General features: G+C 39.8%; 1 protein-coding gene across 1 annotated transcript in view; it reads left to right on the top strand.

Moving 5' to 3' along the window:
- Window positions 1-20,965, top strand: part of KDM3B (lysine demethylase 3B) — a 42,273-nt gene extending 21,308 nt beyond the window's left edge. The window contains exons 15-24 of the mRNA XM_066329470.1: window positions 799-1,055; window positions 3,011-3,277; window positions 10,927-11,098; window positions 14,162-14,252; window positions 14,329-14,459; window positions 15,735-15,854; window positions 16,351-16,490; window positions 16,824-17,000; window positions 17,543-17,677; window positions 19,606-20,965. Coding sequence (XP_066185567.1) covers window positions 799-1,055; window positions 3,011-3,277; window positions 10,927-11,098; window positions 14,162-14,252; window positions 14,329-14,459; window positions 15,735-15,854; window positions 16,351-16,490; window positions 16,824-17,000; window positions 17,543-17,677; window positions 19,606-19,686 — 1,571 coding nt within the window. The 3' untranslated portion in view covers window positions 19,687-20,965. The remainder of the gene's footprint in view (window positions 1-798; window positions 1,056-3,010; window positions 3,278-10,926; window positions 11,099-14,161; window positions 14,253-14,328; window positions 14,460-15,734; window positions 15,855-16,350; window positions 16,491-16,823; window positions 17,001-17,542; window positions 17,678-19,605) is intronic.
- Window positions 20,966-25,676: the final 4,711 nt, after the last annotated feature.

The following is a 25,676-nucleotide window of genomic DNA, read 5'->3' on the forward strand; positions in this document are numbered from 1 at the left end:
ACAGGCTCAGAGAAATGCAAAGCTGGAAAGATGATACAGCTGCAGACAACATTGTCTTGTGACTCAGTTTGTTTCTGTGCCAGTTTGCATATTTATTTTCTCAGAAGCTGATATCCTGATATAAAATTGTAGTAATTAATTTCAGATGCAGCTTTGTCACTTTATGACTGTTGAAGTATAAACAGCTCTTTTGTGTGCTATGTGAAGAGTGCATTTCCAAGGAACTGAGACTAGAGTCCAGTTGGATAGTTAGATGAAAGCTTAGAGCATCTTTAATACTGAGTAGCTGGAGTGAATGCACTTCCTATATGTCAGAGTAACGCAGGATTTATTTCATATGTCTAGAGGGACTTCTTTACATGTTGATGTTGAATGTTGGTGAATCATGCGCAAATATTGCAGGTCTTAGTCACTGTAATATTTTGACTGCCATTAAAACTTGAAATATTTAATACCAAAACTTTAATTCAGAAAGTCAGGGAAATGTTTTTTAATTTAATCTATTAAAATTGTGTTTGCATGTGGCAGATCTTTTTGGATCAGATCTATTGTGCTATTCAAAACCTTAGCAGCATATGAAGGGCAAGATCTAAGTGAAGAATCTGATGTCTTTGATTCTCATTGAGGTGCCTCATTCACTGTTACAGTGATAATTTACTGTTACCACAAGAATCTGTTAATATCCTATTTCATGCAAAAGCAAGTAATTTCAGAAAACTTTGTGATCATTTTAACTTTGCCGCTTGGGGATTTTTCTTTTCCTCTCTCCTCCCTGTAATGTTCATGTTTGTCTTGCAGAATCAGGATCACTGAGATCAGTGCTTAATAAAGAATCCCATTCACCCTTTGGATTAGATTCCTTCAACTCCAGTACAAAGGTTTCCCCGCTAACCCCAAAGCTGTTTAATAGCCTCTTGTTGGGCCCAGTGACATCTAGCAACAAAGCTGAAGGCTCCAGCCTCAGAGATCTGCTACACACAGGACCAGGAAAGCTTCCTCAGGTCCCATCAGACACAGGAATCCCCTTTCCTCCAGTCTTTTCTGCAGCTTCTACGGTAAATAATTTTGTATTCCTTCAATGGTACCTGTTCTAGGGAATAATTTTCATCTAAATGTTTTTATAGTATTCTACTCTTCAATGTTGAAACAAATGTAATACCTCACCAAAACTCACCACCCCACAAATTTTTAGAGGATTTTCACGCTAATTTTCAGTTTTAGCTTACCACTGCTGAAGAGATGCTATTCTTTTCAATAGACCAAGAAAATTGGTTACATGCAGCCTATAAATTGTTTAGTTGATAATCAGCATCCCTACAAAATCGGCATCTTTACAATGTTTGTAAAGATGTGGAATTTAAAGAGCATACCACAGAAAAAAAAAGACAAAGACTTAAGAGTGAACCAGTTCCTTAAACTTATGTATACTTGAAAGACATTTGAGCTAGAATATACTTGGTGGCATGTGCTGCTCCAGCTGGATCACTGTGAATCTGTGGGGCCTGGTGAGATTCAGAGAGCTGCTGATGTCTTTGCAAAGCCTCTCTCAATGAGTTTCAAGCAGTCTTGGGAATCTGGAGAGTCCGCAGCTGACTGGAAGCTGGCAAGCACTGTCCTGAGTTTCTAAAAGGGCCTTGTATACCACAGGCGGGCATGTCAGTCTCACTTAAGTGTCTAGTATAATAATGGAAAAGATTATTCTGGGAAGTATTGGAAAATATCTGGGGTACAATGCAGTCATCAGTCACTGTCTTTGTGTGGGTGAAAGCTTGACACATTTGAAAAGGTTCTAGAAACTGTTTCTCTTCATTCTAGAGAAGAGAATGCTTTGGGGATTTGATCAATATTACCACATCTTAAAGGTGCTTGCGTGCATAGGGATGTATGGTTGACAGGGCAAGGGGCAATACCAAGTGCTTCGAGAGAAATTCTATCTGGATATAAGAAAAAAATTCTCCCTTTACATTCAAACAGTGGAATAGGTTGCCCTGAGAAGTGAATTAATCTTCCCTGTGAAGTTAAAATTTGGCATGACCCAGCCCAGGGGAACAAAACCTAATTGCAACAGAAATTTACACTAGATGATATCTAGGTCTTCTATTGGACCTAGACTCTTCTACAATTCCATAAGTATTTTTTACTGAATTAATATATTCAGTAATGAATAATGCTGTGTTTTAGATTGATAGCTCTGTATATGGTAATTTTTTGTCTATTGAACTTTAGTTCTTAAGAAGATGGGAATTTTGGGGAGGGAGGGGAGTGATGTTGATTGGTTTGTTATGATTTTTTTTTTTCACTTGAATGAGAAGGTTTTTGCTACCAGAAATCTGTCACATCCCTGCCCCCTCCCACAAATGTGTGACTAAAGATCCAGTAAGTGTTTATCTTCTGTTGAATACATGAAGTATATTTAGTGTCTTAAGTATTTTGCTGTAAATAAAGCCTATAGGCAGGCTTTTTATTTTTAAGTTAAAACAAATTTTAAGATATTGTTGCTAACCTGTTATGAATTTTAAACACCCCTTGAGTTTTAAATGTCCCTTGAGGAGCATGGCAACCAGAACCAGAGAGTCTGTCTACTAGCAGTTCCATTGACATACAGATAGCACTTTTTCCTCTCCCTGTTGGTGTGTACTTAGTGTTCACATACCCATCAGCTTACATGTCCCAAGGTTGAATTCACTTTCTTAGTAATGGAATGAGGAAAACGGGGAAATAGAGTTGAGATATTAATGAAGTTAGGAAAGGTACGAACTATTTTACTATCAAAGTAGCTGAATTTAGATCATTAAAGTTTGCTATTTTATGTCTGCGTAATATTTTTCTAGGTAGCCTTTAGCTGGTTATTTTAACTTCTGCCGTTGTAAAACAGAGACAGCCATTTCTGTTCTTACTTGGATACATGTCGGTCCCTGAGCCAGTTTGTTTCTGGTGCATGTTTTCCTGGTAGAAAGGTGACTGACTAAAGTCACAAGACTAAACTTACCTCCAGATTTATGTCTTTTAGGGGGTCAAAGGTAAAGCCAGCTTGCCAAACTTCTTGGACCATATCATTGCTTCTGTGGTGGAAAATAAGAAGACATCTGATGCTGCAAAACGAGCTAGTAACTTAGCTGACACACAAAGAGAGGTGAAGGAAATGGTAATGGGATTGAATGTGCTGGATCCACACACTTCCCACTCTTGGCTGTGTGATGGTAGACTTCTTTGCCTTCATGATCCCAGCAACAAAAACAACTGGAAGATCTTCAGGGAATGCTGGAAACAAGGCCAGGTGGGTGATAAGTGTCCTGAAATTGTGGTCTGTACCTTGGTAAAAACAGTCTATTCAAACTTTGTCCAGTTCCTTCTGAGTGAATATGGTGAATTTCAGTGGTTGCTTTATAAACTGGGGAGGCAGTGGCCCTATTTACTCCATGCTATGTTGACACGAGCCCACGTGCTCTTGCATATTGAGCTTTTCTCAGCTTACCGTCATGAGAGTGTTTGCTGTGACAGCCCTATTAGTTGTAGTGTGCTTTATGCTGAACCTGCTCTGCTCTGCTACAGCCCAGTAGTGAATCCACTCTGATTTCCTGTGTGCACCTTAGCATTTACCCCACACCTGATGCTTATAGCCTCAGGGAATGCTCCATTCCTGCCGGCTGCAGCATGTGCAAGAGCAAAAATGCTGCATGCAGTAGTCTACTGAATTTTGGATGTGCCTGATACAGTATCTCACCCTGAGCCCTACAGCCAGTGGGAACCCAAGTATTGTCCTGGACTCACCAACTCATGCATGAAGCACTTTAACAGATTATCTGAGGTGCTGTCAAGCAGTTAGGCCTTCAGGCAACAGTCTGTACTTAGACCTGCTCTTAGCCTAGCCACTTTTTCAGAAGTCAGTCTGTAGTGCTGCAGCTTAGACTTCTCCAGAGAGTCAGGAAGATCAGCCTGGTCAGACAACCTTAATCTTAAAAAATGGGTGAGTAATTGCTGCTGCAAAGGAAGTGCACCCACAGCTCTAAGAGAGGATGATGTCCATTGCTATTGAAACTGTATTCTTGGCACTTGGTTCTGCAGCTGCCTCTGACATAGCTGTCTTCACTAACTATTCAGAATTGAGACCATTGTTGCTAGACCATTAGGTCCCTCATCATCTTTTCTGGAGAAGTGCTTTCAGTCAGCTAGTCTGTTGTTACAGTGCTAATGTGCTTGGCAGTCGCATTCCATACTTATTTGTGGTTGTTCACAAGACACTGAGATGTGGTGGAGGAACTGGCTGCATGTATCTCTTTTGGCACTCAAGAGGCTATTCTTGACAGAAGTGGAGTACTTTTCATGTATAAGTGTAGCCTGTCCCATGGAACTGCACATTCTCTGGATTCCCTGGGGATAAGCACAACTAGCACATAGCTGTGAGAACTGCAAAGATGACTGTTATTCCCCCAGCTGTATTCCTGTTCGTGATTTCCTCTGGCGAGCTCCTAATAGTTGAAGGAAGGTACTGTGCAGCACACCCTTGCTTGTCTGACTAGAAAGTTCATTGCCATTGCCAGCTTCCCACTAAGTGCAGTTGCCTTCCTGTCCTGAATTTTCTGGGGGTGCATAGGAATCTTTCTCTCTCTTTTTCTGGGGGGTTTTGTTTGTTTGTTTGTTTTTCATCCTGTTATATTTTTCTGATTTACAAGGGATTTCAGATCATTCTTTTGCAGTGCTGTAGTGTCCATTGTCTAGTTTTGTTTGCAAAGAGCTTCTTAGTCTCTGGCTAGTATACTTTGATAATTTTCTCAACACCTTCTGTCAGGAAATACTACTGTCCCTCCTAGGAGGATCCTAAATATCTTGGGAATGCCTACAAAAAATGCGCTTGTCAGTTTCTTTGCCAGTGAGACTGGTTAATCACCATTGTGAGGTGCTGCTTGTGAATGTGGGGTTCTTGACTGGTAATGAGTCTTGAGAGACTGCTTATGGACTCCAGAGATAGGATTACAGATCTTGTGTCTGATGTGTAGCTTGCATGTACATCGCCGTCCGAGTTGATGCACATGCTGAGGCTCTGGCTACAACTGTCATGCTTATCTCCTCTTTGTGACTTGTTGTTCTAGGCTTTGCCCTGTGGTATGCTTATTGATGTTTTTGGATCATTTTATCATTCAGAGGACCCCTTGAATAGGAACAGACTGGGCAAATCCTTTGCTCATTCAGCAACCCTCAAGGTAGTTGTGCAGTCCCTGGAGTTTCCTGTTAAAATGTGAAAAGGTATCAAACAGCCTCCCTTATTCCAATATAAGAGAGAGCTTGTGACCCAGGCAAGTGTTACTGTTTCAACAAGGTTATTTTAAACAAGATTTCTTCTAGCTTAGACTCTCTGAAGAAAATGTGCTCTGTCACAGTTCTTCATTGGCTTACATCCTCCTGTACATCCCAGCTGCACCTTTAAGGGTGAACTGAAAGAACATTAATTCTACCACCATTCCCCAAATCTTTTTCCTGTTTTGTAGTTTGGAAAAGGTTATTTGGAAAAAAAAACCCTTATCCACCCTCCCCAGTGCAATAAATAAATGCACACTGGACACTAGATTTGTGCCATATGAAGATCTTGGCTGTGGTGGCAACCAAAACTGTTTAAAAAAATTCTTTTCCCTTAATGCTTAGATAATAAATGGCACTCTTTCAGTGTCACTCAAAAGGAGCAACATTTTTTGAGTCGTTTGTCTTAGAAGTTGTCGGAAATAAGTGAAACTCCATCTCTCAGAATTCACTGAGACCATAAGGGTGGTTCTTGCTGAAGTTGTTCTTCAAGAGTATTTTGCTCTCCTGAAAATGGTTGCTCATCTGGGGATACTGTTAGGATTCTTACCCTATAGCGACTTGGTATTTTCTGAATTTTCATGTTAGGATTTTTCTTTTTTGAGACACTGAAAATTTGGTATGATACTGGAGCATTTTGTTGTTGTTATCTCCCTGTAGTTTGAGTGTGGATTTGGCAGGAGATGTCTACCAGGCAAGTCCATTGTCATTTTATCTTGGAGCCCTATCTGTGTTCTTCATTAGAGAGAATATTTTCTTTCTTCCATGGCAAATTTGCTGCTTAATAGCCGAAAGGGTTCTACTAAGTTAAGTACTTTGGTTGTTTTGGGGTTTCTTTTAATTGCTATTTACAAGTGGTCAGGTGAATTCAGCAGGATCAAAATGTCATTATTTTTCTGTACTGAAGACAGCTGTTTTTTCCATCAGCTTAACGTCTACCAGCAATGCTTTCTACACATCCTGTTTTTTTACTCATACATGATCCCTAATGTTTGTTGAAGAATATGCTTAAACTTTTTTATTGCCTTAATGTTAGCATTTTTGGTGGGATGAGGGAGTATACTGACATTAGAGATTGCTGTATTTGCTTTGTTATCTTAGGGAGGTTTGCTGCTTGTCAGGGTGTCATGTTTGGGACATAATAGAAAGACTGCCAAAGCTTACCTGTCCCTCAAACATGTGCCCTCTGCTGCTTTTCCATATTGGCAAATACAGTACTACTGGGGAGACCAGGACAGTATCAAGAGTGACTGCATGGCTCTGGGAATATTAATCAAGACCATGGAGCCCTCATGGTTTTCTTATTCCTGCCAGTTAGGGGTAGGCGAGTGGACAGATCCTGCATGTCAGCCGTAGTTTGCACAGCTGGTTTTAACCAAGAGGGTTTTAGGATCATGGGAACCTCTTTGGGGATTGAAGTTTGCCTGGAAGAAATTGGATCCTTCTAAGCAAAAACAAACAAACAAACAAAAAACACACCAAAAAACCTCACCCCCAAAATACGGCATCTTTGCCAACAGGCTGGCCAACCTTAGGAGGAGAGCTATAAGCAGGAACAAGGGAGGGAGAGTATGACCAGTGATCAAGGAAGGAATAAGTTGATTTATTTGTAAAGCAAGCAGTGTGAGGTGATGTGAATAGGAGTAATCCCATACTCAAGAAACCAAGGATGAAAGATGTTCACCTCAAGCATATGCATGTAAGTAAAGATCTGTGTGCATCACAGCATTGTGAAGAAAGCTCTCACACTACTTCTGGGAAATCAACATGACTAGGTGTTTTTCTGAAGTACCTGTACACTAATGTACACAGCACATTGAACAAACAGGGAATTAGTGTGCAGTTGCACAGCTGTGGTGTGACACATGATTGGTATAACAAAGTGGTGGGATAGCTGATGCAGCTGTAGTATGGGAAGGAATAGGTAGAGGCTGTTCAGGAAGGACAACACAGGAATGACAGGCCATGAAGGTGAGGAGGGAGAATTGGTTTTGTGAAGAAGAAGCTAGAAGGCTTGAAATTGTGTAGGAAGTGATGATGAGCCATGCAAGAACTTATGGACCAGGATTAGTGAGCAGAGTAACGTGGACAACATTATGGCAAGTATCTGCTACAGGCCAACTGACTATATAAGTGTGATAAGGCCATCTTCAGAAAGCTGGAGGAAGGTCTGTGTTCACATTTCCTGGGCCTTATGGGACCACCCTGATACCTGCTGGAGGAACAACACAACAGGTCACAAGCAGTCCTGAAGTTTTCTGAAGTGCATTGATGTCAATGTCCTGAGACAGCTGATCAAGGAAACAGCTAGGGAAGGGCACCTGTTCTGGACCTCATGCTTTCACACAAGGAAGAATTAGTTGTTGATGTGGAGATATGAGGCACCTTTGGCTGCAGTGAATATTAGATGGTGGCATTCAGATCTAGATTCTGAGAGGAGGAAGCAAAGCAAAAAATCGTGATCACAAATATGGGCTTTGGGAGAGTAGGCTTTCGCCATTTCATATACTTGCTTGGAATAATCCCATGGGGATATGCTCATGAAGAGAAGAAGAGCTCAGGAATACTGGTTGAATCATGCTTAACCTGCTTTTTAGCCTTCTGTGATGAGATGACTGGCTTGGTGGATGAAGGGGAAGTACTGGATGTTTTTTATCTTAACTTTAATAAAGGCTTTTTACACTGTCATAATGTCATCAAACAAAGTGAAGCACAGACTTGGGAAGGGAGCAGTGTGATGGGCTTAAAACTGACTGAAATGCAATATGTGAGAGCACTATCACTGGTGGTATATCATAGGTGGTCACTTTTGGGGTGAGTAGTATACTTGTCAGGTCATTAGTGACCTAGATGGGATAGGGTTCATAGACCATTAGCAAGTTTACAGACAGTACAAATCTAGGAGGAATGACTGATAACAGCAGATAGTTGTGCTGCTATTCAGAGGGTCTGAATAGGCTGGAGAATTGGACTGAAAAGAATCTGGTGATGTTCAGCAAGGGAAAATGCAACGAAGAATGACATCCTATAGCGGTTGCTGGGAAGCAACCATTTGGAAAGTAGCTTTGCCTCAAAGGATCTTGGGGTCCCGGTGGGCAAGGGAGTGACCATGAGCCAAGAATGTGTCCTCGTGACAAAGAGAGTTATCAGCAAGTCAAAGAAGTGATGGTTCCCCTTAGTGTGTTCAGCTGTGGGCTCCCCAGTTCAAAAGAGTGGTGGACTTGCTAGAGGAAGCCCAGCAAAGGGTCACAAAGATGATGGACTAGTGCATCACTTAGATGAAAAGAGGCTGAGGGAGCTGGGACTGTTCAGCCTAGAGAAGAGAAGGCTCAGGAGAGTGTGGGGAGGAAATGTTAAGAAGAGGGAGCCAGGCTCTTCTTGTCAATGCCCACTGACAGGACAAGTGGGAGTGAATGCAGGAAGTTCAGCCACAACACAAGAAAAAACTCTTTTTCAGTGTGAGAGTAGTCATTTCCAATCTAAATGTTTCTGTGGAATTCTTTGGGGTTTTTTTCATTCCCCTGAAATTCACTGGAGTAAAGTATCAACCCCTTTTTGTTTTCTTAAATCTCACTCTTCTGGAGTTCAGGTTTCTTTACTGCCTTCTAGAACTTCATGGCTGTGTTGTATTGTATTTGAAAACCAAGGCCATTTCTGTTATCCCCAGAGTTGGGTTTTTGCATTAATTTCTGAATCAATAGTTGTCCCCACTTAGGGACTAAAATTGAAACTAGGCCTTTTGGAGGCCTTTGGACAATACAAAGGAAGCAGCAGTTCACTGGAGTGATTTTAATCAGTACAGCTTTGAAGTTGCTGGTATATAACTCTGTTGGTATCTTTACCTAACACACTGATACCACATCTGGGGACATCTGTGTTTCTCAGGGTTGTGCTGAGCTCTTCGTATGAATAAACCAAGACCCACCATCAGATCATTGCTAACATATAGGGCACAGCTTGGAATGAATTCAAACTTACATAGCCATTAGAACTGCCATTTGAACATAGGTAGCAGTTAGTAAACCTGTAGCTTTTCAGGTGGGAATATCCATGTGCATATGGTGTGAATATACCTGTGTGGAATAACTGTACATCATTAGCCTATGTACCTTAAAACCCCTTTTGCAAGTGGACAGCCTTTTTTCCACTACTTGTTTTTGTCCTATGGAATTAATGTTGATCTGTGAGTCTACATAAATAACAAGTGAAGTAATGAAACAATTCATATTAGAATACGGAAATTTTGCATGGGAGGCTTTAGTACAGATGCTGTTTCTAGTGGTAGTTGCACGTCTGCTTGAGAAAAAGGACGGGTGGTGGGATTCTACACCAACTCTGCTGCCACAGGGTGGATTGACACTGTCTGGCTGCCAGACCCCTCTACCCATCTGCTTTCTCACTCCTCCTTCTCAACAGAACAGGGGAAGAAAATCAGGTGAAGAAGTTTCTGGGTCAAGATAAAGCCAGGGAGATCCCTTAGTGATTGCTGTCATGGGCAAAAGAGATTTAACTTGTGATAAAGGAGTTGAATTTATTGCTAATTAAAAATAGAGTAGAATGGTAGAGAAGAAAGACAAATCAATAAACACCTTACCTCTCCTCCTCACTTCACCTTTTTCCTAAAGGTTCAACTTCACTCTCTCATCTCTGGTTATTTTACCTCTTTCCTGCCACAACCCCTGGAGTGACACGGGGTGGTGATGGGGGTTGTGGTCAGTTCATAACACTGTGTCTGCTGCGCTTTCCTCCTCACGCTTTCCCACTGCTTCAGTGTGGAATTCCTCTCATAGGATACTATCCTTCATGAATGGCTCCAACATGAGTCGTCTCCATGGGCTGCTCCAGTGTGGGTCCCCAGTGGGCAGTTTTTCCCAGAAAGCTTGCTTATTAGTGGAATTCTCCCTTACAGCTTCTGCCAGAGCCTGCTCCAGCATGGGCTCTCCATGGACTTCCTTCAGGGAATATCCCTCTGATGCAGTGCAGGATCCTCTGTGGACTGCAGGTGGATCTCTACTTCACCATGGCCCTCCCCAGGCTGCAGGGGGACAGCCTGCCTCACCATGCTCTTCGATGGGCTGCGAGCACCTCCTCCGTCACTGACCTTGGTGTATGCAGAGCTGCCTCTCTCCCTTCCCTCTGCCTGCTGTCCGTGTGTCATGTGTCCCCCCTTCTCTCTCTCTCACACACACACACGAGCATCAGCTGCGGAGAACTTCTTACCCTTTCTCATTACCACAGAGATGCCACCAGCATCAATTGTGGGCTCAACTTTGGCCAGTGATGGGTCTGTTGAGCCAGGTGGAACCATCTGTGTCCACTGTGAGGCAGCTCTCAGTTTCCTCTCACAGAGCTTACACCTGCTGCCTACACCTTGCCATGGAGACCTAATGGCCTTGCCTTGGCAAGTCTAATCCAACGCCACTTCTAAGGCAACTGCCCATGGCATGGAGCTAAAGTTTGCTTTGACTCTGGTTATTTGCTTGATGCACAAAGACCAGACATAGATGGAAATAGATTTGTGATGTCTTTTGTATGGTGGTAGCCAGGAGTCTCAGCTCTCTTAAGAAAGTTTGGCTGCATGTGTAAGAAATTTGGTTATGGTGGAGTAAGCATTCATCTTTGTATTCTCAGCCCGTGCTGGTATCTGGTGTCCATAAGAAGTTGAAGTCAGAGCTTTGGAAACCAGAAGCTTTCAGCCTGGAATTTGGAGATCAAGATGTAGATTTGGTGAACTGCAGGAACTGTGCCATAATTTCAGACGTGAAAGTGCGTGACTTCTGGGATGGCTTTGAGATAATATCTAGTAAGTAATATTTATGGCTGACTAGTTTAACTGAGCAGTCTATCTTGCTATCTTCAACTCTTCATTTATTTTCCTAAAAAAATAAATTAAGAAAAAGTCTGAATACCTATCAGTCTCATCCGAAGAAGCCATTGTTCCTTATATCTAGCACACCCTAGAAAATGCTTTCTTGGTGAAGATTAGGGCAGGACTGTGCAAGAGAACTGTCTGTACTGCAGTGTTTTGGTGTTTGTTGTTTTCATGTGTCAAAAAATGATCCATGTCATGGGAAGCTACTTTTTTTTTTTTAAACTTTTCCCAGTGAAATTAATCCTCAGTTACCATTTTTAAGACAGTAAATAATGTGTCTACCTTTGCTCTCCTTTCAACCTCAATTGTTATTGTAAAACTAAAGGAAACCCGCAGAGCTAAAACAGACGGAGACTTTTGATACTAGAACTTGGATTTGGTGGAATACATCAGTCAAGTAAATTTGACATTGCAAATTATTTTTGTAGCAGATCATCTGTGAGTACAAATACAAATTTATATCTGTTATGGATTACAATACTATATGTGTGCTTCAATGATAACACATTATTTAATGCTGGAGTTCTTCTTTGAGAAAACCTTCTGTTAAATGTGGATGAGGAAATTAACCAGCTAAAATTTCTGGGGCCGTAACAGGTCAGGTTAAAGAGCTTCTGAAAAGCAGAGTGCTCCATTTTAGATTGTATAAACCTAGATCTGAGTGGTCTTATAGTTACAGGTGTTGGGGCTGTAAAAGGTCATTGCAATGTTGCTGGTTTTAGAGTTGTGTATGAAATGTTTTCTGTATTTATTGCTGTGCACATGTTGCAGAAACAGTGAACTGTTGGATGACTTAATGGAATGTTTGTTCAACAGTCAATGAAATTATAGAATTGCAGACCAAGCATATTCCCTTCCTAGTAATTTTCCACTCAAAGAACTCCCAACTTTTGACTTGTTTTTTTATATGGTTAGTACAGAGTATTGTATTTTGTACTGTTGAATTTCATACTGTTTTTGTTATTAATCAGAAATAAATGGCCTTGGAGGATATGATGGTGTGGTCTTTGTGTATTGATAGTAATTGGGAAAGTTGACCAACTCTTCACTTTTGTGCTGAGGTCATTCATGAAAATGGTGAATTTGTATGGGTCAAGTTATCTTGGAGAAATGTTAGTTGTAGTTTGTCTCCAGACAGATACGCTTCTTTCAGCCAAATCAGCTTTGGCTTTTCTTTTAGTTGATGCCTTTACCACAATACACATGAGAAATGTTAGTGACCTAGGTTGCTCTTGATATTTTATTTTAAATACATTTTATTTAGAGTTTTCTTCAGCCATGTTCAATCTCTTCTATAGAGGAATATTATTTGCTACTAGTCTAGAGACTTCACATGCTAATTCTTAGGAAAACTGTTGGCAAATTACCTAATGTCTCTGACTTACCTGCATTACATGAATTCTAAATTTCTGAAATGCGTGGCTGGATCCCACCCTCTCATTAAGTTACCAAAGAGATGTACAACAGCCACTGACTTTGGAGGTGTTATTGAGATTATTCTGTATGATACTTCTTTTAATCTTTTGCCATTTCTTTTAATACTTTGGGGCTCAAAGTAGACTTTTGAAAGGTCTGACTTTTTGTTTCAATCCTTCTTACACCTGCTTTTCTTTGCTGATGATATATTTTCTGGGGTTTGTCCAATTTCATGTAGTTTGTCAGATCTATATATTTTCATCCAGGTAGTTCTTAACTCTATCCTTTCTGAATAGCCTTCCTACAAGCTGCTTCTTATTTAGAACAATGATCCTTGATGAGTTCAAAATCTTGAATATGGGAAATTGTGAAACATCTTTAAATTCAGGTTCTTGAGCTTTTCGGTTCACTCGCCTCTCCAAACTCTGTAGTTTACCAAAGTTTGTTATCTTTAAATCAATCACTTCGGTTCACATGTCTGCAGTTCTTAATTCCTTTTAATTTCAATAAAATATTTTTTTTATATTGCAAACTCGGGCTGTCTTCTGTAGCCTATTGACACATAATGCAGATGTGATTCACAGGTCTCCAAGTCCTAATTTCTTAGATATGCTTTCTCTTCCACTGCTGATCTGCTAGATCAGTTTGGCTGACAGTCCTCAGTAAGGTAGGAAGCAGTGAAGGGTGTTACTCTCTGGGGAAATGGGGATGCTAAAGTGTTAAGACTGCTGTACACCTAGTTTTTCAATTGGTGGCCTCATGTAGAGTTGTGAAAAATCTGGTAGAAGAGTCAACTTAGTTTTTCTCTAAATATTACTGTGAGTTCTAAGCTACTCATGTACCACTTCCAGATAGACCCTCTTAGGCCTGAGATCTAAGGTAGCCCTGAGATCTGAGGTAAAACAGCAATTGATATGGTCAGTGCTGTCATAGCATACATGCACTGTTGCATGTGTAATGCCATCTTTCTGTGCTGCCCACTTCTCTGTTTCCAGTCAGGACTCGTGTAAAACACTTTAAGGTGAAGAACAAATGTTAGGTTTTGGCACTCTGCTAATTTGAGTGCCTCCAGCAAAGAAGAATTAAAAAAACTAAAGGCTGTCCTCCTTCATGACCACCTGCTGTTTAGCTTTTTTGAATGTGGTGTACTGTGGTTTCTTGCTTTTCACTGAAGTTAGGGTTGATTTCAGAACAAGAACCAATAACTTTAATTTTACAGAAGTACCATGTCTCTTGAAATTAAAGATAAAACTCCTTTAGACTTTGGTAAAAGGAGTAATGAAGAATGCTTTGGAAAGGCTTGTTTTTGGAGCTGAATAAAAACTATTCTAAGACTTACCAGCTGTGCAAAGATCTGTCAAATATCTGCTGTAGGTGATTATATCTATCTGTCTATCTATCTATCTAGTAGTTAAACTGTTGCTGGTCATACTGTATTGTTGCTTGGAAGCCCAAAACAAAACCAGGATCCATTTTGCTGAGCATTGTAAGAGGTACAAAAACCTTTACAGCTTTAAGAAGGTAGTGGGCTGTGGTAAAAAGATATTATGTGGAGAAATCTTAATTTGTTTCTTGCAGAACGGCTCAGGTCAGATGATGGTCAGCCAATGGTACTAAAGTTAAAGGACTGGCCTCCAGGGGAGGACTTCAGAGATATGATGCCTACGAGGTAAGTAACCTTTAGTATCAGTGCTGACAGTACTGCTGTAGGTGCTACAGGAAGATAACCTGCCTTTGCTCTCTAGGTTTGAGGACTTGATGGAAAATCTTCCTCTTCCTGAATATACCAAGAGAGATGGCAGACTGAATTTGGCTTCTAGGCTGCCAAGCTACTTTGTCCGTCCTGACTTGGGTCCCAAAATGTACAATGCATATGGTATGTGAGTATAGTTCTGGTTATAGATACTGGTTTTTGTGACTCTCTATTATACTTAGGGCAAACACAAGGCTGTGGCATTAGTCAAAACTCAGTGCTTATCCTAAAGCCTGCTGTTACCTTTTTTTTCATTTAGTCCTGCAAATCTTGTCTTACATTAGCCCCGTCTCTGTCAGATGTGCCTTTTTCTGCCTTGTATATCCAAGAGATGTACATACAGCAAATAAAGTTTGCAGACAATTATTAATACATATAACAGGTATGATACCAATACAGAGTTCAAGGAAAAGTTTGTATCTTTTTGAGAGCAACCAAAGTGTTTAGAGGAAAATGACCCACCTTCTGGGCACTTTGACTTGTTTCTGGTCTGTTATGATAGGTACTGTTCAGGAGTTGAGTTCCTAACTTCAGAAGCTTTTATTTTAAACAGAAAATACATAAATACAATGGTGATCCTAAAAACTCTTGTGGGCACACTTCTGTTAATGTTTGCTGATAACGAAGATTTTTTTGTTATGTTCTAATTCCCTCCCATGTTAATTGCTAGAGATGGTTAAACAGAAGTAGAAAGAGAGGGTACTAGGCCAGAGGGAAAAAAAAAAAGGGAACATGTTAATAAGAAAGTCAAAGAATTATGAAGTAAACATTTGAAATCTTTCTCCATTACTTACAGTCACTTGAGAGATGTAAGTTCTTTCAACGTGCAAAGGTTGCACTTGAGTCTTGAGCAAGTGTTTTTCCTTACTGAATTGTCATCTGAATTGTTAATGATGAGCTGATCATTAACTCATCATGGATTTTACAGCTTAGTATGAGAAAATAAAAAACAGCTGGAGGCTAACACTTTTAATGGTCCATTGACTTGTTGCACACAAGGATGCTAATACTGCTTAAAGCAGTTCTCTTGTGCCTCCAAGCAAAGGAAGACTCGCTTTGTGCTTATGATAGCTGAGTTCTCTAATACAGACTGTATAAATTACCCTCACAGAGAGACAAAATTGTAAAGTACAAGTTCTGGCTTTTGTTATTATTTTCTCATGACTTGAGTAAACTAGGTTGGCTACTTACATTTCCTGTAAAATTAAAAAACTAGTTATCAGTAAACTTTTTACTTATGCTACGCATGAGATGAATATACCTATTTCAGTTGCTGTTTGACTTTGGTTTCTGCTCTCATTGCTCTACAAAGTTAGCTTTCCAGACAGATTTTTCAGTTAGGTCATTTCTATAGGAGATTAGTCACAGAATTTGATTTTATTTTGCACTCTGTTATAGGCCTAATTACTGCAGAAGACAGACGCGTTGGTACCACAAACCTGCACTTGGATGTGTCTGATGCTGTTAACGTCATGGTGTATGTTGGGATTCCCATTGGGGAAGGGACCCATGATGATGGTAATGCTTAAGGAAAGCTGTTTTCTGTACACTAAAAATGAATTGTATGTGTGAGAAGACTGTATCTTTTATTGTTTAAGCTGATCATATCTCTGATATCTATTTCAAGTATACAAGGCAGTTTGCTCCATTTACAGCACGTAATTAAAAGTGCAGTAATGCTTCATTAGTTTCCAACTGTGGGACCAGCAGAGTTTTGCTAGAAATTAGGTACATTCCTGAAGAAAGGAGGAGAGCTACTTATTACCCTTTCTTCTCCTTATATTTGAATAATCGTAGCTCAGTTTAAATTCATGACTCAGCTTTGTGATCAGCTGTCAATGGACACATTCCCTGAATTCTATTAAAAAGGAGTTTGATGGACTTAGAAAGGGCAGTATGTATGATGCAGCAGTTGCAGTGAGACTTAATTTAGTAGCTGAAAATGCTCCTTCCTCTTCTCTGTCAAAATCGAGCATTTTTGTAATCATTGCTTTTACATGGATTTCGCTTTCAGAGGTTCTGAAAACAATTGATGAGGGAGATGCTGATGATGTAACAAAGCAGCGAATCCATGAAGGAAGAGAGAAACCTGGAGCATTGTGGCACATCTATGCTGCCAAGGATGCTGAAAAGATCCGGGAACTTCTCCGGAAGGTATGCTGGTTACAAAGAGGGCTTGAGCTTACAGGGTTCCTTGACTAGCTTGCTTACAGCAGCTGCATGATACAAATTGCTGTCAACATCAAGTGTATAGGTATTCCACTTTTGTCTTTGAGGACATTGATAGTTACTATGTTCGCAGGTTTTCAGCCTGGTCTGGAATCTTCATACTAATGCATGTTGCTATTTAAGACCTAAATGACCTTAATGAAAATAATGTTCTACCTTGAAATAGTTTGTTATGGGTTCTGGTACAGACCATTTTGTGAGCCAGCAGTATCAACGTGCTGTGTCATGGTTTCCCTCTACCATATATCTTGTCCCTAGGTTGGAGAAGAACAAGGCCAAGAAAATCCTCCAGATCATGACCCCATTCATGACCAAAGTTGGTACTTGGACCAGACCTTACGCAAGAGACTATACGATGAGTACGGTGTGCAAGGCTGGGCAATAGTGCAGTTTCTTGGTGATGCCGTGTTCATTCCTGCAGGTGCTCCCCATCAGGTAACTATACCAACTCTAGGCCATAGTGACAAATTGAATTTGAGGCACTACAGAGCTGCAGCTTTAAAATAACTGGTAATCAGTATTGCACACTTAAGGTTTCTTTTTCTACATATGCAGTTTTTACATTACTAAAAGTTACATAAATACCTGAATGATGCGTACGTAACTGTGATGAAATTACAGGGGGGAAAAAGCTGGGGTGAATGGAGGGAAAATATTTCTGTGTAGTGAAACGTCAGCCAAGGAAATCAAAATCAAAGGGTAAGAGACCTTGCTTTAGGGAACGCTAACGTTTATGGGAAAACGGGAAACCTGGTAGTAGATGTCTTGTATTTTGTTCTGGTTTTACTATTAGGTGCAACTCTGTTAGTTTCTGTTTTTGATGAATAAATGTGGCAGAGCCTAAATGTATGGCAGGGGGGGTATCGGTGTTTTTGGAAGTTTGGTTTTTGGTGTTTGTTGTTGTTTCTTTTGGGTTTTGGTTTTGGTTTGTGTGGTTCATTGTCTTGATATATCAGTCATTTAATGTGGGTTTTTAGGTCCATAATTTGTACAGCTGCATTAAAGTGGCAGAAGATTTTGTATCTCCCGAACACGTGAAGCACTGCTTCCGTCTGACCCAGGAGTTCAGGCATCTGTCTAATACTCATACAAACCATGAGGATAAACTGCAGGTAACCATTTTATGTCAATACACAGTAAATGCATCCTGTGTTTTGCCAGCTTAGTTCAGTACTAGAAATGTATGCTTAAGGAAAGAGTAACAACTTCCCACAAATCTAGAGGTTCTCATTTGATAGGTATGTTACTTAATTTTTAAGTACTTCTGTCTAGAGTATAATGTAAACAAAAATTAGTAATAGACTTCTGCATTTCCTAGGGAAAGTACATTACTGATGCACACATTGGTATTAATAAGTTTTTGGATGGCTGAATCCTAGTGACACTAGAGTAGATGAAAAAAACACTCTTAAAAAAGAGCAGTGCTTTGTTTTGAAGAGCTACATTTCTTTGACCAAATACACTTAGGTTTGCTTCTTTTTTGCCTGAAAGAAAACTCCTCTGAAAGTGACGGGTGGCTTATTTAAGGATATGGTTTAGTGGTGGACTTGTCAGTTTGTGGTTGGATTTGATGATCTTAAAGGTCTTATCCAACATATGTTAGTCCTAAAATTAAATGTGTTTTGGTTTGAGGAAGCGTGACGGCCTAGTAATTATACACAGAACATAATAACTACACAAGTACACTGGATATAAGACAGTAAGTTCTGCAGAGAGAGGACCATAGGAGATCTTGTTGGAGTTTGGCTAACACTTCTGAAGCATTAGTATCTCAGTTTGCAAATTTTTTTGTCAGCATTTTTTGTGTATCAGTAATCACGTGTATGTGAAAGGAAGGAGGGTGGAGATCTGCAGAATGGCTGTCCTCATTAAAGTAAGTACACAAGTACATAGTCATTCTCCAGGATGTCACCCAAGGATGTCAGAATCTACCATGTTAATTCTCACATACCAATTCAGTGAAAGTTTGCTATTAATATCTGTGTGGATTTTCATGGGATTATAAAGGAAAGCAGAAGCAGGATCAACTCTAGTTCTGGTGCTTAACATTGTACCTCTTCAGCTGTGATGATACAAATGCAGAAGTGTTTCTGTAAATTAAGAGGCTGCAAATAAATAATGCTTACTATTAAAAAAAAACAAAACAACCCAAGAAACAAAAACCCGCAAAGTGCAACTCAGTATTCCTGTGAAAAGGAATACTGGTTGCATTTGTCTCAGACTTCTTTTTTGTTTCTCATTTTTAATGCATATTTTTATATAAACCTCTGTCTATTTTTTATATATCAAAATACACAGAGACAATAACAGCCACATAAATTATACCAAAAATGAGGTCACATGTACATCAGGAAAAGATTATGGTGCTTAGCAGTTAGTTAAGCAAGGGCAATTGAGCCACTCAATTAGGAGGTGAAACTGTTCCATTCAACACCTGGAAATAGAATTCAAATAAACGTAGATCAGAAAAAATCAGAAACAAGACAGAACTTTGATTTTCAAATAAGTAACTGTGAAAAAGACAGCAGTGAGTACTAGTGGATTTCTCATCTTGTTCTTGTCTTTCTGCAAGATTCACAAATTGGAAGAATTTCTAGCCCCCATGCTAAGACAACAGGATGATTTGTTGCATCATCTTAATTTTCATAGGATTAAACCACATGATTTTCTTGCATCTTTTAGCTTTGGTTTATGTGAACCGAAGTGACTTGAGTAACAAGGATATTTTCAAAATAAACTCATATATATAACTTCATAATGCATTTCCTCCTAGCTCTCACAGGAGAAGAAATTATCTTAAAATAACATGAGTAAATATGTTGCTGGGTGACCAGAAAATGAATCAGTGCAGGTGTTTAAAATACTTATCATCTCTGAAAGTTAAAGTTTGCACTGTTGGTATCCTGAAGCAAAGAGAGTACATATTTTGGGTATACTTGCCAACTATTACAAATTCAACTGTCAAAGCTGATTGCATAGCTATGTAAGAATCTCCTTGTTAGTCTGTAGAAGTTGATTTTTATTCTTTTTCCTGTTGCAGGTGAAGAACATTATCTACCATGCAGTGAAAGATGCTGTTGGCACACTGAAAGCTCATGAATCCAAACTAGCTAGATCGTAGGAATTGCTGATTCCAAATGCCCTGTCAAGTAGGCCTTTTGCTCACGGTATATACAGGGACTGCACACGACTGCCTCTGCAGGAGCAGAGGCTTCTCACTGGGAGCTGGTGTGGTCAGTATTACACACACTCTTCAGCCACTGTTTTCTACGCTGCCTCAACACTGAAGGTCTAATGGAAGGTCGCACTGTTAAATGCAGAATTCCAGATTCTAAAAGGTGCCATATCCCTTTCCTGTGGCCTTTTGCAAATTGATAGAAAATGGAAACCATTTGGTGTTCCTGCATATTACGATTAGAAATGGTATAAAGAGTGTGGATGTTTCTTTCCCTCATGCCTAGTTAGTCTCCACAAAGTTAGACAGAACGTGCTAGAGATGGGTTGTCCTACTGCAGACTTGGTTGATAACTGCTGAAAGAATGTGACCAACAGTAGCCTAACTGCTGAAATTCAAACAAACTTCCCGTGTGAGATACAGGCCAAGGAAAAGGATAAAGCTATTCTCTGCACTCCCCTTCTTCTAGCCGTTTCTCTATACACTGTAGAGTTGAAGAACTAAAGGGAGAACCCACTTTTTTTCCCCTCTGGGAGACTCCAGAAATAAGAGAATTGTGTATTTAGTGAAAAAATAGGTTTGTAGTGAAACAGTTAATATTTCATGAAAGTAGATATTTTTAGTATTTTTGAAGTACCACAATTGTTCCTGGATTTTCAAGGAAAGGTGTATTACGTTTAGTCTTCCTTTCAATAAAATCAAGAAGTGATTTTTAGAAAGCAGTCCAAAATAGCACAAAAACAGCCAAAGGAGAATTGAATAGAAATTGACATCCCAAACTCCCTTGCCCATATTACCTCACCTATCTTCCCTCCTCTCTCTATGCCACCCTGCTTCCTCAGAATGAGAAGTAAAAAGGAGTGTAAACTCTGTTCTCACATGGAGATGTTGTAAATCTCTCCCTGCACTGGTGACTGCAGGTAATATTCACCCAAATACCAGTGCTACCTGAAAACATCTATAAAACATCTATCCTTTCCAAAGCGAAGGAATAGTTAACTTTTGGTGTCAACTTTGTCCAGAACTATTTTAAGTAAAATGTTCCTGCTTGATAGAACTGTATTCAGAATTACTAATGTCAGCATCGATGCAATGGATTTCATTGTCCGGGTACATGGGGAAATGTATTGACCTTATCTCCAGCTGTACGGTAGTGCCACTTGCAGGCCTGTTAATATGTTCACGGTTATTTCATTTTTTTAAAAATAAAAGTCATTTACTGTAACAGCCTGGGCAGTTTCCTTCATACCTGTACACTGATCTTCCTGCCTTGAGGTTGTCTCAACCTCTGCCCCTAGTAGTGTAGGCTGCCTGCTAATTTTGACCTGCTGTGTTTGACCAGCAGGCTCATGTGGTTTAGCCTGGCATCCGAAGTATGTGCTGGGAGCACACCAAGCTGCCTACCATATCTTGATTCTTTGAGGTAGTTTGCGTAGAGGATGGGTCTTATCATAAAACATGTCTCTTGTACTGTGCTTCCCATCTCAGTCTTCCTAACAGGCTGGGTGATGCCCTCACCACCGGAGATATGCATGGGGTGGTAAAAGTTCTGTGGTTTCTGACCTTGGAGGTTGTTATGGCAACAGGAGTTCTGTTCACTGACGTGTGGCATTCTAGCAGCTTCTCAGTTTGGTTATTGGGTGCAAAGTCCAGTCACAGGCTTTTGCTGCCTCATAGGCTTGCAGCTATCCTGTGAATATGGGCTAATTCAGTCTGCTAGAGATAAAAAGGGTTATTCCAGACCCATGAATCATTCAGCTTCACTGTATTCTGTTGTGTACAATTTCTTGTGCGCTTTTGTTTACTCTCTGCATACAGACTAAGTATAGCTGTTTCCCTCATTTGCATGTTAATTGGATATCCATTAGAATTGGATAAAGATCAAAAAGGCAGAGACTTGGCTATGTTTAATACAGTAGCATGAGTTGTTGGGAAAGGTGAAACAGGAAAAGCCTACCAATATGATTGCCTGGCAAGAGATACTGAAAATACAAAACTTGTGAGTGAAATAGAAACGAAAGCTAGTTTTGAGATGTAGGCATGCCAGGCAGGAAGACAGTGATTAGCTGGTGATGAGTTGGATGATAGCAAACAGAGGGGCTCAAGGGAGTAGTCCCTAAAAGTATCCTGGAAAAGACAGATAAGAAAAGTAGTCTTTAGAATACAGAATGACATGGTAATATAGTAGTTCTTAAAGGCTGTATGCAAAGTTTGTAGGTTTTGCATCTTGCCACTTGGTCTATGTAAATCAGAATACTCAACACAAAATGAGATAAAATGTATTGTTACAAGGACCTCATTCTCTTACCTTAATCTCTCTTGCTCCTACCTTACACTCTACCACTTACATCTCTTACTTTACTCTCTTACTGTACCTTGCTCACCTCCTTTACCCCTGCCACCTCTCTTACCCTGCTTTTACCTTACTCTCTTACCGTGCTCTCACCTCTTAGTTCTTACCCCCCCCCTCTCTCTCCTTGGGGCTTCCCTTCAGCCGAGGCTGGTGGCTGTAGGCAGGCCCTGTTACCCATGACCCTTGCAATAAAACCAAGTGCTTCCATAAGTGTCTCAGGTTTGCAGAATTCCCTCTCCTTGCCATCCATGGATCTTCCTACAATGAGTGATTTTGATCGCAGTGATCTACAATAACAGTTTTGCATCTCATTATAAACCTTTGTTTAGTTTGAGTCTATCAGGTAGTGCTTCTGTCTCTTGAATTTCTTTCTTTATTAATCATGGAGTACAATCAACCTGAAGCAATATTCAGCCAAAATCAGAGGGATTATTAAAATTAAAAAACACCATAGAATTATAAAATGGCCTACATTGGAAGAGACCTTAAAGATCATCAAATTATTCTGACATATACAGAGCTTATGCCACAAGTAGCCAGCCAGTGATTATAAAATTGACTTAAGATACATAATCAGTAGTTTTTATCACAGTATTTTCTAGTTCAAGATTTTCAGCTGCTATGTTACGTAGAATGTAAGCAGATTAAAGCAGACATCATAAATCAGAGGGGTTTTAGCAGAGGGAGAGTAAAAACTTGAGTTACATGTCTTAATATAGTTCGCTGCAGTCATCATACTTGTTCTACCTAGTGCTCTTTTGCCAATGGAGGTGCATGAGACAGTGGCCAGCACCATTTCTGAATATGGGCTTTAAACTCTGGCTGTCTTCTATCCAATGTCCTGTGTAACTACAGACAAGATGAAGCAAGAATTCAGGAGTATATGGCTGTTGTCCTGCCAGAGCCAATTTAGATTGCAGTCACAATACTGAAGGTTGGTGTGTGCTCAGCCATGCAAAGGTGTAATGTCTCCATAATGTCCCCAGTCTGAAGATTTCACTTCTTTTTAACCAAGAAACTTCGTTTTGTTGATACTGAATAAAAATGTAATGGCGTGCAAGGTTTAACTTTACAAAACCTAAATCTTTACTCTGAGGCAACTGTACCAGGCAGCATAAATATAGGAAAAAAAATAAGTACCTAATACGTGGAAAGTTATGTTCCATGTGTCATTTCTCTGAAAGATTCTTAGGTGGCCTTTTGTAAAACCTGAGGATGTGGAATCAGAATTGGCACAGCAAAGTTAGATGCTAAGCAGTAACTTGAATTTACCTACAGTCCAAATAAGATGAAGTTATGATGCATAGATATTTTTTAAAACTATTGCTCCCCTGTATGTGTAATTTCCTTCTTCCTCATTCTTGATAGCCCTTTGATAGCTCTGAACTTCTACAATTAAGAGGTATTGGTAGAGGTGCATGACACACTAGTGATTTATTCATGCATCAAGCACGCATTGTAAGCATTGATTCAGTGGAAAATGATTGTGAAACTACACAGCATGTGAGTGAAGCATAGTACAGAAGGGCCTGCTGAAAATGCATCTTCCTAGTTCTGGTTACTGGTAAGGAATTTTCTGATTGTCAACTTCAGTGTTTCCCAAACTTCGCATGATAGCTGGTATGCATGCCAATGCCTGCTTGTGGTCTCACAGTGCATCTCAGAATCTGAAATCAGCCCACAGTTTCTTTCCTCTCAACTGGCAGTGTCATTAAGATTCCTGTTCTCAACCTTTGAAGAAGAGCTGCATGTTCCCACCAGATATTTGAAAAATTATGAGGCAGAAATCACCTTTCTTTTCTCTCTTAGCTCCCTCATTCCCCTGCCTTGGAGGAGCTTTTATCTCTGCTCTTTTATATAGTCTAATAGGAAAAGTTTCAAGATCTGGATACAACAAAATACAGCTGTTTCCTCTAGGAAGGTGTCTTCTAAGAGAATAGCCTTTCATTCACAAAGCAAAACCAGTAAAGAAATGGTCTCAGAATAATTTCCAGTTCCAGAGCCCTACCTCTGACAGTGTCATTTTTGGCTGTCAGCTTGCACTTTTTCTGTTTTCCTTACTTTTCAGCTTTTGATACTCTCCCACTACAGTCTGCACCTTTGTGCTTCAGAGAGGGTGCCCATTGTGCTCTTCCACTTCATCTTTGTTCTTAAGACCCATATTTAGTCTGCTAAACTTTTCCAGAGGGAACCCTCTATTCTTGAGCCCTGATGAATTGCTTTTGCTTTTCATCGTAGCAGCTTCTGCCTGAACCTCAGCTTCAGCAGGATCTCTGGATCTGACCTGGCATTCTTCTTAATGTAGCTTTGCTTAAGCTGCTCTACTCAAGGAACAGCTTGTTTGATTTCCATGCTTCATTATTTAGCCATAGGAGATGGATAAGTATTTGGTGACCTATTTGGACCATTTGTAGAACACAAGTTTATCATGAGTTGTTTCAGTAGTAGTATATCTGCAAAAAAACCTATACAGCATTAATTTGAAAACAATTGATGAGTTGCTTTCCTGGGTAGTAATTAAGGTTTTAATTATTCAGCATTATACAATATTGTTAATAACTTAATAAAAAGAATACTACTAATAAATATTTTTATTTTTGCTTAACCTGCAGCTGACTTTTGTTCCAAAATTAGCTCTTAAATTACCAATAGTTTCTCTCCGTGGAAAGGTAAACTAATTAATTAATCTTTCATTTTTATTTACAGTATGGAAAAAAATTGAACTTGTTATTGCTCAGTGTAAATTGCTAGCTTAAAATACCTTTTCTGAAGTTGTTCTAAAGCTCAACATGCTACTTAACAGTGAGCTGCCACTTATATTTACACCACCACCTTTTCTCCTGATGTTGAGATTCTGTTGTTCTTATCACCATTTCTGTCTTATGCACTGTAGATTTTCATACTGCCCCTTGGCACATTAAATAGCATAGAACAGAAAGGCACATTTTGTTTAGGTGTCACTTAGCCATGCTGCAGTTATTTAGCATTCTCACACTGTCATATGTGTTACTCATCTGATCCCTGCATTTTCCCTCTTCTGTTTGCATCTTCCACTCACATGAGCACAAATTACTCAAGTAACAGACCTGTTGCTGTGCTGGTCACTGATAGGAAACTGATGCAGTTTAAAAAGTAGTTATTTTGTTGAAGGTTTTGTGTGTTGGTGTTATCTGAGCGTGTGAAAGCAGATTCCTTTTATCCTATTAGTAGGTCAGTTATGCCATCAGTGGTGTAAATTGTGCAGTCCCTTATGCAATCATTTTGTGGCCATTCATATCCAAAAGCAGACTGTGACAAAACGTTCTTTGTCACTGTCTGTAGAGACATTAGCATTTTCATCTCTTGTATGTAATGGGAAGTTGTCAACGTTTTGTATTTGTCATCACTGCTCATTATACTGAATTTCATGCATTCGTGAGAAAATTCTTCCCAAATAGCTCTTTGTTTTTATTCTGACTCTTTCCTTGGTCTCATTTCTTTTCATAAAGCAACTATTAGCAACTAATGAGACTTTGCCATAGTTCATAGTGCCTTCCTTCATGGTTTTTGTGTGCTTGTTTGTTTGTTTGTTTTGGGGTTTGTT

Source organism: Sylvia atricapilla, chromosome 14, assembly GCF_009819655.1.
Source record: "Sylvia atricapilla isolate bSylAtr1 chromosome 14, bSylAtr1.pri, whole genome shotgun sequence".
NCBI lineage: Eukaryota > Metazoa > Chordata > Aves > Passeriformes > Sylviidae > Sylvia > Sylvia atricapilla.